General features: G+C 39.7%; 1 protein-coding gene across 6 annotated transcripts in view; it reads left to right on the top strand.

Annotated features, from left to right (window-relative positions):
* Window positions 1-11583, top strand: part of LOC148019538 (uncharacterized) — a 63906-nt gene extending 52323 nt beyond the window's left edge. Inside the window, exons 2-4 of one of the 6 annotated variants that reach the window (XM_087701035.1) lie at window positions 10080-10151; window positions 10255-10464; window positions 10567-10848. In XM_087701035.1, the coding sequence (XP_087557161.1) occupies window positions 10080-10151; window positions 10255-10437 (255 nt within the window). In that variant the 3' untranslated portion in view covers window positions 10438-10464; window positions 10567-10848. Of the gene's footprint in view, window positions 1-2431; window positions 2453-9074; window positions 9293-10067; window positions 10152-10254; window positions 10465-10566; window positions 10849-11144 lie in introns of those variants that run through there. The other 5 variants (XM_087701034.1, XM_087701039.1, XM_087701036.1 and 2 more) reach the window with 5 other exon arrangements.
* Window positions 11584-16018: the final 4435 nt, after the last annotated feature.

Raw genomic sequence — 16018 nt, 5'->3', positions numbered from 1 at the left:
ATAAATGCTATATTTGTGAATAGAAAGGACATATGGCATGCAACTGTCCTAATAAACAGCAAGCTGAAAAGGATGATAATAAGGGAAAGAAAGGCAAAACCACTGTTGGTTTAGTGCTTGATGTAGTGGTAGATCAGCCTAATCAAGATACTATTGAACTTTGTAGGACATGGGGCAAAATCAAAGATCAGCATGCATTGATTTTTCTTGATCCAGGGGCATGGTCAAATTTCATTTTTTTTGATATGGCAGCCTCTTTAGGCATCAAAGAGGATGAGATGGGGGCCATGGGCCATGGGTGAGATTGGTATGGCATGCAAGGGACATGCAGAGCTGGTCACTCCTATCATTGGAATGCTTCATTTGCACATTCAAAGTTATGTGGACAGCGAAGAGTTCTTTATTGCTCCATTGGAAGGATGTGATGTCTTGCTTGGTATGCCTTGGTATCATCGTGTGCATGCAGTGATTGATACTCATGATGGTAAGATTGTGACTCTCTTCCATGGAGGCAAAGTTCATACTTTGGATGTAAAATTGAAAGGAAAATTTGTCCTTGTTGTATTTACTTATGCTATTTTCAAAGTAATGAAATATTGGTACGTGCGTAGATTTTGGCACACAAAGAGAGGAAGATCAAGGGTAAGGGTTCGAGAAGGTACTTAGTGAAGTTTCAAAATTATTCACCAATGGATGTCAAATGGATGGAGGAGGATGACTTGATAGACCATCCTCAATTGTTGCGGCTTTACCTTGATGCTTTTTAGTTAGAGCCGACTTTAGTTCGGGCTCAATCAGATTAAACAGAGCAGAGGTCTAGAGTATTACCTGATGCTTGTGAGGGAGATAGCACCTTTGCTCCTTAGTAATGGACAACTCTAGAAGTAGTGGATCTCGAATGTATTCAACATACATTCAGGGTATTATAGCTGAATAGTATGTTTGCGAGGAAATCACTATTCAGTGTACTAGTCACTATGTTTGGTATGTAGATTGGTATGGTTTTCACTGCAGCTCTAAAACTGTACATTTGCATCCATTATGCTCGGCGTGTAATCTTGGTATGACATTGGCTATGCTTGGTGTAGCATCAGTTAATGATCATCAGGGGTTGATTATCAAATGTTGGTTTTCAGTGTATGATCATTAATATTCAGTTGGTTTTGTGGACAGTAGTATGTCTTATGATGCCATTGATGTTTCAGCCATGGTTTATGCTTGGTTTTTGCTATACTATGGTTTGCTGCTTTTGCCAAATGAGTTGAGCTCATGAGAAAGAGACATGTCACATGATAATCTAACAATGTTTTTGGGATTCTTTGTGAGTCTTATGTTATGTTATGTTGGCTAGTAATTTTCAGCATATGTTGGGCATATGGAATGGTTGAACAATAGTGCACAATGTTGTGTTGACTATGATGCCTTATGGGTTGCTATGAGGACATGTATTTTTTAAACCTCACTTAATATGTGGATTAATTTTTAATCACATGATTAAGTAAATGTTGCACATGTGAGGTGCAACTGGGATTAGAGTAAATTTACGAGCCCGGGACCCGAGAAAATCACGGTATGTCAAAGGCAAAAGTTGCTATAAGTTATGTTGCACAGGTACTTGGTGGTATCTGGTGTCCATTGTTAATCTAGGTCATTCATTTGGCCATAAGTGTCAGTTGGTAACACTAGAGATGGTACCTAACGTAGCTCTAATGGTCAAAGATGACATAGAGAGACTTGGGAGTGGAAGATGCCTAGCCAATTTAATTATTGGCCAGTTAGATTATTTTTCTAAGCACTGAAACAATTATTAGATTAATTTTTAGTAATTAAAGACGAAAAATTAATATTTAATGATAGATAATGTTGGAAAAACCATTTGGGAAGGCTACCACTTAGCAAACTTACCCATACAGGCTGATAAAAGGTTGAAGAAGAGGAAAGACAAGATTATTCTTGCTGTAGACAATGTGGGAGAGCTGTGAGTAGCCATGGCCAGCCTATTTCAGCCATTGCAGTCAGCCATGAGTGAGTTTTGAGGACACGATTGCAGATTCGGACCCTCCATAGTTGGGTGATTGTATCTAGGTACAAGGTGACAGCTGATTTGGATGTCTCAAAGTAGACAATATTTAATGCTGTTATGGTATAGGGCAATAGCTGCATTTGATTGATTTTCAGTCACTCTTTGCGACAAAACTCTGAATTTTCTCTCTATAGCTTTCTCTCTCATCACCTAGCCATTTCACAACCTTTCTCCGAAGATCTCAGCATTTGGATCCTTGGAGGTTGAGAAATTGCAAATTTCTTTGTTGTAAACTCTAATTTACAGCAGAAATTATGTTGTAAATGCTAATTTACAATAGAAATTAGGGTTTAGCAGTAGCCTCGGGAAAAGCAAAAAATTGAAAACTCCTAGACTTGAATTTTTCAGGGCTGAAGGTGAATTTCAACTATATTTAGGTGGAGGACTAGCCAGCCATTGAATTTGGGGCATTTCGATCATCTATGAAGTAGCTGAAGGCCAATTAAGGTGCCCAAATCAAGGGGCAAAACAAATTGAAGACTTGCTACTCACTTTGGGCAGCAAGGGGACTTTGGATTGCGAAGGGGATCGGGTGAATCATTGTAAAGCAACTTTTTCTTCAACAAAGCTAAAGAAATACCGAAAGGGGCACCAATTTTGGGGCCAATCGCGTATGCATTGTCCAAGATGAGTAGGTAAATTTTTATTCTCAGATTTGCATTTATTGTTTGCTATTGTAATCAAGTTGTAATTAGGGATTTACCACCCATCCACAGAAGGAAGGTTGGTTTCAGCCATCTAAGGTTCACTTTGGAAACACACGGATGGACAAAGTGATTACTATATCCAATCGTCCAGATAAAGGATGGCAAAGACAACCCTTAACCTTACAACAAATAGTAAAGATTGGGTTGTGATTTGATTGTTTGAAGCCACTCTAAAGAAATAACTTGTCAATATGCTGATATCAAGCCTTGGGAGCTTGCTTTAGGTCATAAAGAGCCTTGCACATGCGATATGCATGGTCTTCCTTTCCAAGCACATGGAAGCATGGAGGCTGATCAACATAAATCTCCTCAACATTTAGGAAGGCAAACTTCATGTTTATTTGATAAATGGGCCAATGATGGTGGGCTACAATAGCCAAGATAGTTGGAATAGTAGACATGTAGGTTGTTGGAGCGAAAGTCTTTGAATAGTCCTACTCTATCCTTTGAGCAAAACTCTTGGCAACAAGCCTAGCTTTGTGCTTGTCCAAGGTCCCATTGGCCAAGTGTTTGATCTTATAGACCCACTTCATGCCAATCACTTTCCACTTCCGTAGATGCAAAACCAATTCTCAAATATGATTTCACTTGATTGAATTGAGCTCTTCTTGCATATAATGAAGCCAAAACATCTTGTGCTAGAGCCTCCTCAATGGTAGTGGACTCTCCATCCTCTACGATCCGAGTCATAAGGGCATAGTTCACACAAAGTGAATGCCCTTGTTGTGCTTGTAGCTTTGGCTGATTGTTGTGGGCCCGTTGGCGTCTCGGGAAAGGATGTCGCTCATGAATCCTACCTAAGCTTCTAGAACCACCGTGACATAACATAGGGCTTCCTCCCATAAGAGAGGCTAGGGGCCTTAAAAATGTGTGATGCACCTGTATAGGAAAGGAACTCCCCCTTACTTGTAAAGAAGGCTCTCCCACATCTAGGAAAGAAGGCTGCCCCCTAGATGTCTCAACACCCCTTGGAAAAACTTGAGGGGATGGGGAAGGAGTATAAATACTCTTAGAAGAAGGAGTTGGTAAAGGTGGGGGCAGCAAGGAAGGAGGGGAGTAGTTGAAGATGAAGTAGAGGTGCCAAGAGGAATCTTGGAAGGTAATGGCGGTGCTGATGGTGGAGGAGGTGGTTGTGAAGTGATGCTTAGGGTTTGCATTGAGAATACATAGAATGTATGAACAAGACTAAAACACAAGAACTCAAACAAGAACGTAATAAAGGCAAAAATGCAAAACATAGACAGAGAAGCAAGAGAACTTTGAAGTGCATGAATCAAGGCTATAAATGGATGATGGAATGTATAGATGCTCAAAGGTAGAGCAATGGGAGTAGTCGGAGAGTAACGTCCATCGGAGACGGATCTCGAGGTCTGTAATAACCACCAGCGGAGCTGAATGCGTTTTTCTTGGGGGGGGGGGGTGCAGCCGGCTGTTTGAAGGGTTGGAACTCATAAACGCAGCAATGTAACCATCCAGAGATGGAGCCAAATTATCACGAGCAGCATTAGAAGGTTGGGTGACAGCTGCAGAGGGTGAGGATGATGCTGACGTGAGCTGTACGGAAGAAAAACGCAAGCTGCAGCAACCTTTGGAAGTGGTTGAACAGTAGGATGGCCTGCTCTAACTGAAAATGCAACTGTCAGGAGTGGTTGCCAGCAGCTGGAATAGTAGGCAGCAGCGGTAGATAGGGTGTTAGGGGCTGGTAATGATGTGGCAGCAATGACTAGGGCTGGACAGCCATTGAGTGGGGAGCTGATGGCTGAAAACCTGTAAGAAGAGTAATGACCTGCAAGAGAAGGGATGAACAGAATGGCTAGGCAGCCTCCTATTTATGATGTGGATCCTCCCAAAATTTGGGTTTTGGCTTATGGGACAGAAATTTTGGCAATCTTTTGAGTTTTGGGGCCGTTTTAATGAGCTAATGAAGATATAGTGTGATGCATTTTTCTTAAGCGGTGGAGTTGATGAAGATTCACTCGAAGGAGAACCACCGTTGGAGGTTGGGTTGGAGGTCATAGCCTCATGAAACACAATATCTCAGCTCACCATTATCTTACGGGTTTTGCGATTCGGTCTCTACATGCAGGTCAAGGTGTCAATGAGGGCATTAGATCAGGCTGATGACAGAGAAAGTAGGCGGGTTGATTGGAGAGAGTGCTGGTTGCAAAACAGGAGTGCAATCAGCTGCATTAATTGTGGCCGACCCGATGCAAGTGGTTGCAGCTTGCAATTAATGTAGCTGACTTGCAATAACAGGCCGCCATCCCCAAACAAACCGTGTGTGTAGTGCGAACTTAGCCATGGAATTAATTCATAGTTTGATAGTGTGGACACTAAAAAACACATCAAAAATTGAAATGCATTGAAATGCTAGGTCTCAAAACTGAAATGCGCAAACAATTAGAACTCCTATGCCTTCATCAAACTTTGATGGAGCTTACAACCAAGAGATGACAAGCACATAATACACAAGAATGGTAACAAATAGATGTCATTGGGGATGTGTATCTTTTAACTCAATGTGTTGGCATAATTAAGTTATGCAAATGTGAGATGCATATGTGAAGTGCAAGCTCTTTTGGGCATGACGATAGTCCAAAACCCAAGTTGGAAAGTGAGGGACATTGGCAAAAGTTGTGACAAGTTATAGATTCCTCAAAATATCACGGATGAGATTCTCGCCAAGATGAGAGGGGGGTCTTCAAGAGGAGGAAGTGGCTTATTGGCACCAATTCCTATGCTTACTAATGAGGAAGCATTGAATGTGGGCGTATCTTCAATTGATGCGGGAGAGGCCTCTATCATTGGTGGTGGGGGCTCCATATCCACATTTGGCTCTAGTAAAGGACAAAGAGTGGAGGCTCATGCGGCATTGGAGAGACAATTCTCTCTCTCAAGCTCACGGTCATATGCGTGGATCAGTTGTCTTTCTTAGAGAAAGGCAATGAAGTGCAGACATCGAAATTGTATGCATGGTGATTGAGTATAATCTTGCATCTAATGTCTTAAAGCAAGAGCAATGGAAGAAGATGGTAAAAGCCATTGCCAATGTGGTTCCATGTGAAGGATGGACCAGTGTTACACATAACGACATGAGGACGAAAAAGATTGATAAGGAGGAGTAGAGGATTGATAGAGCCCTTAATCTTATTCGGGCGGCATGGACAAAATATGGTTGCTCCATACTTATCGATGGATGGAGGATCGTAAGAAACGAGGCATCATCAACATACTCGTCTCATATCCACTCGACACTTACTTTTTGCAAGCCGTAGATACCGGCAAGAGGGGAAGAAAAAACCGCCACATTCAGCAAGCTATCATTAAGATATGTATCACCTTTTAAATTTGTTTCACTTTCTTTCATTATGATTTATGCATAGCTATCTATCTCTCTATTCTAATTTCTCTCTAATATCTTTCTCGATTTTCTCCCTCCCTCCCGTCCCTCCGCGGGCATCCAACCCCCATCTCTCTTCATTGTTGAATCTTCAAAGTTAAAACTTGAAAGACTCAACTCTCTTTGTCTCTCTTAACCTCCAAGTATTGTTACTTGTAATTTTTAAATTGTGGTTCTATGTCAGCCCCTCGAATGTGGTGCAAGTTGTTACCAACAATGCATCAAATTGTTAACGCATGGGCCGTTTGCTTGAGGTTGAGTTTTCCACGATTGTGTGGACTCTATGTGCAAGTCATTGTTTGGACTTGCTCATGGAGGACATTGGGAAGCTCAAGTGGATGAAAGGGTGGTTCACAAAGCTACATCAATTGTCACCTTCTTCACGGTAAAGGTAAAGGTGCTTGCGATGTATCGTGAGCATGGCACATTGGAGTTGAAGAAGACTTTTTTGACTGAGTTTACATACATGTGGTTATTGTTGGAGTGCCTTTATGAGACAGAGGAGGCCAAAGCCATGCAACGCTTGTACCTTGATGAGCAGTTTTGGCAGAAAGTCCGTGTCGTTGTCATTGTTGTGACTCCCTTTTATAGGGTGTTACGTATGAGTGATTACGAGGGATCTAGCATGGGCCTTCTCGCTCACTTCTTTAGAGTGGCATTAGTGGAGGCACATGCTTGTACAGTGATCACATGACACAGACACACAACGTGCACATGTTTTAGAGATAGCAAAGGGGAGATGGGCATGGATGTATAAGCCTATCCATGGTTTTACTACATTGATACATCTGGCCTACAAGTTATTGGCAATCATGGATTATCTAGAGAGCTCTGTTCGGACCAGCTTGCTTATTTGACTCATGTGGTCCCTATGGATGACCACGATGTAGTGTTGGAGGAGCTAGGATGCTATGCGGATTAAAGAGGGCATGTGGCTTTTGCTTCTTTAACTTGTTGGAGAAAAGAGTCACTTGTGAAGCCTTTATTTTGGTGGCAAAACTTTAGATATGCATTGGAGACCCTTAAGCCCTTAGCCATGAGGGTCCTTGCCTAGGATTGCTCTTCGGATGTATGTGAGAGAAATTGGAGCGTCTATTCTTTCATTCACACGAAGATTCACAATCTGCTTAGCATAGGATAGTTAGAGCAGTTAGTCTATTGTTGCACTAACTTGTGCATAATGAGGGCTATGATGAGCATGGATAGTTCGAAGCAAGTAAAGTTTAAACACTTAACCATAAAATTTAAATTCGATGTTTTAAGCTTTAAATTTTGAAGTTTATATTTTACAATTTAGACTTTAGCATTTATAATCTTATGTGCATTATATAGGTGAATGTTGATACATTCCAGTTGACGGGCGACACTCTTCGAAGTGTAAATCAGGAGGTGGACAAGGAGATGATTTTTGTAAAGCTCTATAGAGAGCTTAAAGCAGCAGATACTTGTGACACTCGCAGTCAGTGTGCTCGTGGGCGAGGATTTCAAGTAGGTGGTAGTAGGGGCATGGTCTCTCGGTGTCCTTCAACATCGAGGAGGGGTGGTTTGAGTGGCTTGTAGACATATGTAAGGCGGGGCTCTGGTAGTTCACATCTTGTGTCTCATGATGACATCCCTCCCTTTCCTACATAGCTGCCATGTAGGGAGCTATCATTTGATGATGATGGTAACCTCATCAGTTGAGGATGAGTACGAGTGTGTCTCATCATTCGATGGCAAGGAGTCATCTTTAGACTCTCTTGATGAGTGCTCAAATGGTTCTGATGATGATGATGATGATGATGATGATAGTGATGCCTCATCATAGATTCATAGGTCTCTCTCTTTTTTGAATCTACTATCATTGTATCCACATGCATGATGCTACTATGATGCACTAGACTGTAGTTGTATCGCATGTTTTGCGTAGCCCATGTGACCATGATGGTCACCCTCATGTATTCATCTTATTTTGTAATGAAATGGCTATTTCCACTTTAAATATGTATTCTATCATTTAATGATTTATGGTTTTTAAAAAAATCATGTTAATTTTTTCGTACTAATATCGTACCGTACCATACCGTATCATATTTTATTGTACCATGTTTTATCTAGGCATTAAATGAGCCCTTGGAAATGATGTGCTCTGTCATTGGTCCAAGGAAAAATGAAACATTTAATGCCTAGACTAAGGTTAATCGAAGTTAGAAAGACTTTCGAGTTCCAAGGACTTAGCGAATTAATGTGTGGATGGGTAGTGACAGTTTGTGGGCAGAACAAGAGTTTTTCCATACTTTCTGATTGCTGGAAATTCATTTCTATAGGGTGTGTCTTGCATTAGAAGGTGTGCCACACCTGTCAGAAGAAATTGCCATGCAGGGCTGCTTGAGACCATTGGGGGATGTCTAAGACTGAGGAAGGCTCATTCCAGCCAGGGTTTTGGGCAATTGCTGTTGTGTGCATTCTGTGGGTTGTTGGATCAATTGTGAGGTAGGCAATAGTAGATTACATGCACGTGGTCAGGGTAGGTGCAACAAATTTCTTCTCTGCTCCAACAAGAGGCAGTGGTAGAAGAGGAGGGCTTGTCAGCTGCACTATGCTTGCATTAATGTCTTACCCCCCTTTCGAAACTATTGGTGCCATTAGAATCGCCATCAAAGTTACCATTTGAAAGAGTCTCTCTCTAGTGGATTTTCTCTCTGCCAATTTTTTCTCCTCTCAGCAAATCTGAAGCACATCAGCACCCTTTTGTTGTCAACAAATGTAAATGCTGCTGTAATTAGGGTTTCTCAGCCACCTCATGAAGCATACCCATAGATGGGAGTTTGGTGATCAGAGATTTTTCTGTTATTTCTGAAATTATAGCAGACTCTGAAGTGGTTTGCCCATTTATGGTTTGAAGACCTGTATGCAGGTGTTCTTGGCCCAATTTGTGCCCAATGGTACTTGGAATCAAGTGGCAAATTGGGTCTTGATGCTGCTGGTTATTTGTGACAGCCATTCCTCCCAAATTTGTAGAGAGACTGGTCGTGTACTACAAGAATACAAGCTAAAGGAATATTGCAAGGGGCACTAGTTTTGGGCCAATTGGGTGTTGATCGACTCCAATTTAAGTGATAAGTACTTATTTCAGATTTGTACATTTATTGCTTGCTATGATTGTCAGTTAATCAGGTTAATCACCACCCTATCCAAGAAGGATAGTTTCAATAGAACTCAAACTCACATGCTTTGATATCATGATGGAAATTCAGCTTGTGCAGCATGGAAAAGAAAATAACTCACAATAAACAAATTTTGTAAAGGAATAATGTAACTGTCTTATGTACATGAAGCTGGCTCTCTAATGTGAAACAAATAGATCATGAGATACAATTGGAATGGTATTATATAGATGATCACAAAACACTACTCTAGTTAGAAAAAAATGGCTGAATTATGGAGCATGGCCAAAATAGAGCTGAAATATCTTCGCAAGTTTTCCAATGATGGGATTCAAGTTGTGAAGCATGTCTTGAAGCTCATGTCCTTACAACTTGGGAGTTTGGATTGACTCGACAATGAATGATGAGCTTGCTGCCACACAACTTTTGTTGCAGAAGGGCACACCAGTCTTTCAGAGTTTGAATTAAATGGTGCTTTTATGTATGTTCTGAATATATACAGGAGAGTGAATTGTGACAGGGATTGAAGATTGAAAGAGTGAATCTTTCAATCTTCAATCACCGTCACAATCGAGTATTAGGCTAGTTTAGGCTAGATCTTAATTTCTAGATTGCTCGAGAGAAGAATAGATGTTGACTTTTGTAGTCCTGCATAGTGGAGGTTTATGGTGTACATTGTTTGGTCTGAAATCTCATTGGCACACTAAATCTACTCGCTGTTCAAATTATAGTTTTCATTGCAGGAGGGACAGGAGCATGAGGTCAATGGTATTGATGTGCATCAATCCGCAACTGAGTCAACTGAGAGAGTTCTAGTGAGCATTTAACACTTATCTGGGTTCAGCTTCAGAGCTGCTAGTAAATTTCATATTATTGCCACTATATTACAGTATATTGACATTACACAATCCTTTTCAGCTGACTGCAGCAATAGGGGACTCCGAACCAATTCATGAAGCTAAGACCAATGCATTAATGGAACCAACCCCTGTCAAAGAGAAAGCTGTTAAAGACCACACTTCTCATGATATTGATCAAGTACTGGAGAAGTTAGCATCAGAATTTGAGAGGCAAGAAAGTCTATCAAACTCCAGAGGTTGATTCATCAATCTTCTTCACATCATTGTGGTTAGTGCTGCATAACTTTAATTCGTTTGGAAAAGCTTTCTTTTATCAAAGCTTCAATAAATTGCTCTAGCCGACAGTCTTACCTGGATGCATTGGTACCAGGTTGTCCAGTGGAGACATTCACAGAACCAGGTCTTGCTGTTACAAGCTTCAGGCTAGGCAAGTTCAAGAGTGTACCATAGATATTAGAGTGTACTCTTTTTAGTCGTACTTGCATACTGTGTAGAGTTTTGCAATTTCCTTTTATTTGATACTGACTTTAAGCAGCTACTTGCAGTGTGGAGTGCTTCTGTTGTAATATCTTTCTATTTTTTTCTATTACTGCCGTGCCTAATACTATGGCAACATTTGACTTTTAGATTATTGAAGGCTGCTTCTTTGTTATCAACTTTGAACACACGTCATTAGCATGCTGCCACTTACCATTAGCATCATTTAAAACATCAGAGTTCTTTCTTCGATTTTCAGATTATTGGAGACTGCTTTGTTATCAACTTTAAACATGCCTCATTAGCTTGCTGCTCAGCTTTACCATAATTTAGAACTGCAGAAGAGCCTTTTCTCAGTCCTTATCTGTAATCATTTTGGGTTTAACAAGTGTTATCCTGAATGTGAATGGGTGTTGCACTACCTTTCTAATTACATTCCACTTTGCTGTGTCTCTCCACTGCATTACACAGTGTCCTAGGCTACCTGAGCCCTTTTTGTAGAGCAAGTCTCTACTAGCAGGCCTGCTTGGAGTATCTGAGGGAACGAATGGTTGATTCTTGAATCTCAGCCCTGTTTACATAAACAACAATGGTGTGGCAATGCTTAATAGAGAATGTTGTTCAAACTGAAGGCCAGTAGTGTCTTCCCTTGTACATGTCTACTGTTGGCAACAGGTGCATGAGATATCTAGTTTTACACTGCAAGTCAGTACTGAAAGTATCCTTGGTGTTCCATTCTCTCAGGTGCAATGCCTGTACGAACTAATGACTTTCGGAAAGTACCATTCCGAATTTTCATGTGCAGGCTTGCAACAATGAAAACAGGGAGCACTTTTCTTTTGAATTTCCACATGCAGGCTTGTAAAAATAATCATGCGCAAATAAAAACAGATAGCAGTTCTTTTTGTCATGCTGTTACTAAAGGAGTTTGCCAACGACGAATATAGAATGCAGCATCTTATACTTAAGAATGCGAGCTGTACTCAAATATGAAAGATACAATATATTGGCTGTGTTTGGGGCACATTTCACAAAGCTGAAGTAAGATGGGTTCGATTTACATGGTAGTGCTAGGCTATGTAGATGATCAGAAATCAGTCTGGGAAAAGTAAGTCTGTCGTTGAACTCACTGCATTCGTTGGCAGGTAACTATGTTTTTCAAAATGTTGAAGATTATATGAGTAAAAGAAGCACACTGCAAAAGTAAAAATAAATAAATGGACAAAACATCAATGCGAGATAAAACACCTGCATTACTAATCTGTAGATTATCTTCAAACCTACACTTTGAAGACAAGCTCTAAAACATAAACTCTTAGGAGTGCTAGCTTTTGGACTTGGTGCACACGCCTGCACTTGAGGTCTCAAGCATGTTTAGAAAGTTGTATCTTTTGTTGATGTTAGGTCCAACTTTGGCTCTGCCACTTTTAACAAGATTTTACATTCCATGGTGATTTTGAAACAAGCAAAATTTATTTGTTCTCTTCATTGTTTACTAGCTATTTGCTAGTTTCCTAGTGAGATCTTTGTTTTTAGTTTTGTATCCTTTATTGTAGGATAAAGGGGCCAATATGGTGTCATTTTCCTTTTTTTTAGTGAGCTATAAATTCCTTCGAATAGTCAAAATAATGTACATCATATGACAATATAGAAAATTGGGGGCATTTCAATATTTTAAGTGACATTAAGAGGCCAATAAAGTGACACCTAAAGATGCATTGGTTTAAGGTGTTGCAAAATCTACAAGGGGAAAAAGTTATACATTGCCCACTTGTTTGACTCACATTAAGCTTATATGTAATGCATAAGAAATTGTTTCCCACTTGTTTGACTCACATTAAGCTTATATGTAATGCATAAGAAATTGTTTCATAGCGTTGTTGGTTGAATAGTCTCTTGGCCCCATTAACCTACATGAGTAACAAGATAGTTCTTAAGAGTTATAAATGTGTTTTATTTTAGTTGATTTGACCTATTGTAGGTATTATAGTAATTTCTATATTATTGTTATTTTGTAGAGGTGAAGGAAATTTCCTTAGTCATCATGATCATCTCTCTCTCTCTCTCTCTCTCTCTCTCTCATGGTTGGTATGATGATGATTATAGAGAGATTCATGTCTCTAGTGAGAAATGGCACTTGGTGTATGTACATATAAGCATGCTAATACACTTTTCAAACAGTTAGTGCAAAAAAAAAAAGAAATGAAAATAGTTAGCTAGATTGGAGTTAGGGATGGCTTAATGCACAAGAAATTGTTTCATAGCATGGTTGGCTTAGTAGTCTCTTGGCCCCATTAACCTACATGAGAAACGCAATAGTTCTTAAGAGTTACAAAGGGGTTTTATTTTAGTTGATTTGGCCTATTGTAGGTATTATAGTAATTTCCATATTATTGTTATTTTGTAGGGGTGAAGGTAATTTACTAAAGTCATCATGATCATCTCTCTCTCTCTCTCATGGTTGGTATGACGGTGATTATAGAGAGATGCATGTCTCTAGTGAGAAATGGCACTTAGTGTATGCATGTATAAGCATGTTAATACACTTTTCAAACAATTAGTGCAAAAAATAAGAAATGAAGATAGTTAGCTAGATTGGAGATTAGGATTTATTTTATGGTTTTGGGACGCGAGCAAGAGCATGGAGAAGGCTTGTGAGAGCTAACCATCAATACAGATTGCCAGACTTGGAGAATTGGTATGGTTATGCGTGCACACATTATGTTCTAGGTTAAGACCTTGTGTCCCGCCCATTGGTCTCAAGGTTGATATGTTGCAGTTTTTGATAGAAAAGAAAGTGAAGCATGCCATGTGAAAGTTAAAGAATGGGACAACTCATGATTATGATGGCTTAATGGTTTTATACTTTGCACATACTAGTGATATCTTGGTAGCAATGTTGGCTCATATTTTCAATAGAGCAGTTTGTGAGAGATTTCTAGCTAGTTGGTTGGATTGGATGATTATAGTGCCTTGTGATAGCTAGTAATTACATAACAATTATGATTTGCCATACGCACACCAAGACAGATCTATTGAGAAGCAAGCCTTAAATGATTGGGTTGAGAGGCATAACACAAGATTGAGAGGTCAAGTTGGTTTCAGATAGAGAGAAACCATGATTAACTATATCTTCACTCTAAGTGCTACTATCGAGGAAGGTAAAGTATCTAAGAAAAAGATATATGGTTGATGCTCAGATTTGTGTAAAGCCTTTGCTATGCTACTGTGTTGGACTCATGAGGAGATTATAGGGTATTGGTGTACCCGAAGAGATACCGTGGAGTATCTAGGCTTTATATGAGACGATGACAAGAGTATGGGAACCAAGGGGTATCTCAAACTTAGTTAGTAGCACTATCGAAGTGAAACAAGGATGCTTATACTCACCCACCTTATTTGGATTTGATATAGATGAGATCTCAGATTATATTGATAGAGGAGTTGAAGCCATCTTAGTTAGAGTGCTAATCTCAATGTTGTGTTATGCATATGACATTGTGCTTATATCTGACTCACTCGAAGGCTACAAAGACATTTGGATACACTATTAGTCTTTTTGCAAAGATAGAGCCCTTAAGGCGAACTTTGAGAAAATCAAGGTTATGTTATTCAGCACCTCAACCACTTGGGTGATGAGATTTGAGCATTCATGGAGTTTGTTAAATAGTATGCATACTTGAGAGTCACTTTTTAAGGGCCACAATTTTCTTGGAAAGAGACATCAAAGGCTTGGCTAGCATGGTCATATGTAGCATTGGGTGTATGGGAGTGTGTGTGTGCACATATACAGTTCCATGAACTACATAGCAAATTGTGGCTCTTTGATGTGGTGGTTACACCCAAACTTCTCTATGGGGCAGTCATTTGGGGCCTAAGTCTTTATCAACAAGAAAAAAACCATTGACAGAATATAATGGATAAGAGAGTTTCACGATGGATGGGAACATATAGAGACCATTGGTCATGATGATATCTTGTATGATATGAGCAAAGAGCTAAATCCCACATGAGAGAATCAAAGTGGAGATGGTGGCAACATCTATGGTGGTTGAAGCTTTGCTTTCAGTGATATTACATAGATTATACGAGCTACCTCAGAATAGATACCTATGACTAGCATGGGCTTCATCTAGATTGTTAGTAAGGGAGGGTGATAGATGTTGCCGGCATGCTTAGATAGGTATACGCATGAGTTTGCATGGTTTATAGATTGACATAATACCCCCTTATGATTACAGACTAAATTTCCTTACACTTGAGCTTAGCTGGTCAATGCTCAACCATGTGATCAAAGTAGACATATTGAGCTTAGATACAGAGAGGACTTGGGTTAGAGACCCCTTTTGTTATACGGCAAGAGGATGGCATACTATTAGAGCTATTTGGTTAGCCCTTTGAAGATGGTTTTGAGCTATATATGGATATTCAATTTCCACATGGTTTACGTACAACTATTCGGCAAATCTGCACCTCAATGCATTGAGGCATGCAAATGGGAGGGTATGGAGATTGAGGACCACATGTGCCAACTTTGTGACAGAGAGCTTGAGATTGAGGAGTATTACATATATCGACGCACATCAAATTGATAGTTCCATTACTATGAAATGAGTGTCAAGTACATGCCTTTATAGGTTTTGGATAGTACCTCTCCCCCTCACTGTGCTTATGGGATTTTGAACATCTCTTCCTAGAGCATACATTATTTGTCTATCTTCCAGCCTCTTCAGGGCATACACTTGGTCATACATCATTTGTTTTTCTCAACAATAATGAGTTGAAAAATATCTAAAATCTCTATTGTTAAGAACTAAGAAACTCTTCTTTCGAGTGGCCTTCTAGGCTAAGGTACTTGTTTAGTGTGTCCTTGATTCCAAAGACACAATTCAACTCTAAATCTACCCTTAACTTCTCCTTCATCCATGCTTATGTTTATACAACACTATTTCTTGTTTACAAACTCAAAATCTTGCTTTCCAAACACAAAACCTTGCTTGTGTCTTTCTTGCATTTACTTTTTGCTTTCTCTATTTTCATTTTTTTGATAAAAAATGCTTCACTATTCTCAACAATAGAATTGACCTAAATGCTCAACCAAAAGATGAGATGCTGAATATATTGTATGTTCAAGGCTTCAATAAACCTATTCGAAAAGCATTTGCTTTCGATCACTTATCAAGTAATAGCATGGACTCGTTCTACAAGAAAGCCCTTAGATTAGAACAATTTCTATCCAAAGAAAAGTTAGATAAAGGAAGGAAATTCAATAAGTCAACTCAAAAGCACCACAATGATGACAATAGTGATTCCAACTCCGATTCCGACCTGGAGCAGAATCTAGC

This window comes from Lygodium microphyllum, chromosome 19, assembly GCF_053477565.2.
Source record: "Lygodium microphyllum isolate KBCC chromosome 19, Lygodium_microphyllum_v1.1.10, whole genome shotgun sequence".
Classification (NCBI taxonomy): domain Eukaryota; kingdom Viridiplantae; phylum Streptophyta; class Polypodiopsida; order Schizaeales; family Lygodiaceae; genus Lygodium; species Lygodium microphyllum.
This window is presented reverse-complemented; position numbering and strand designations above follow the sequence as displayed.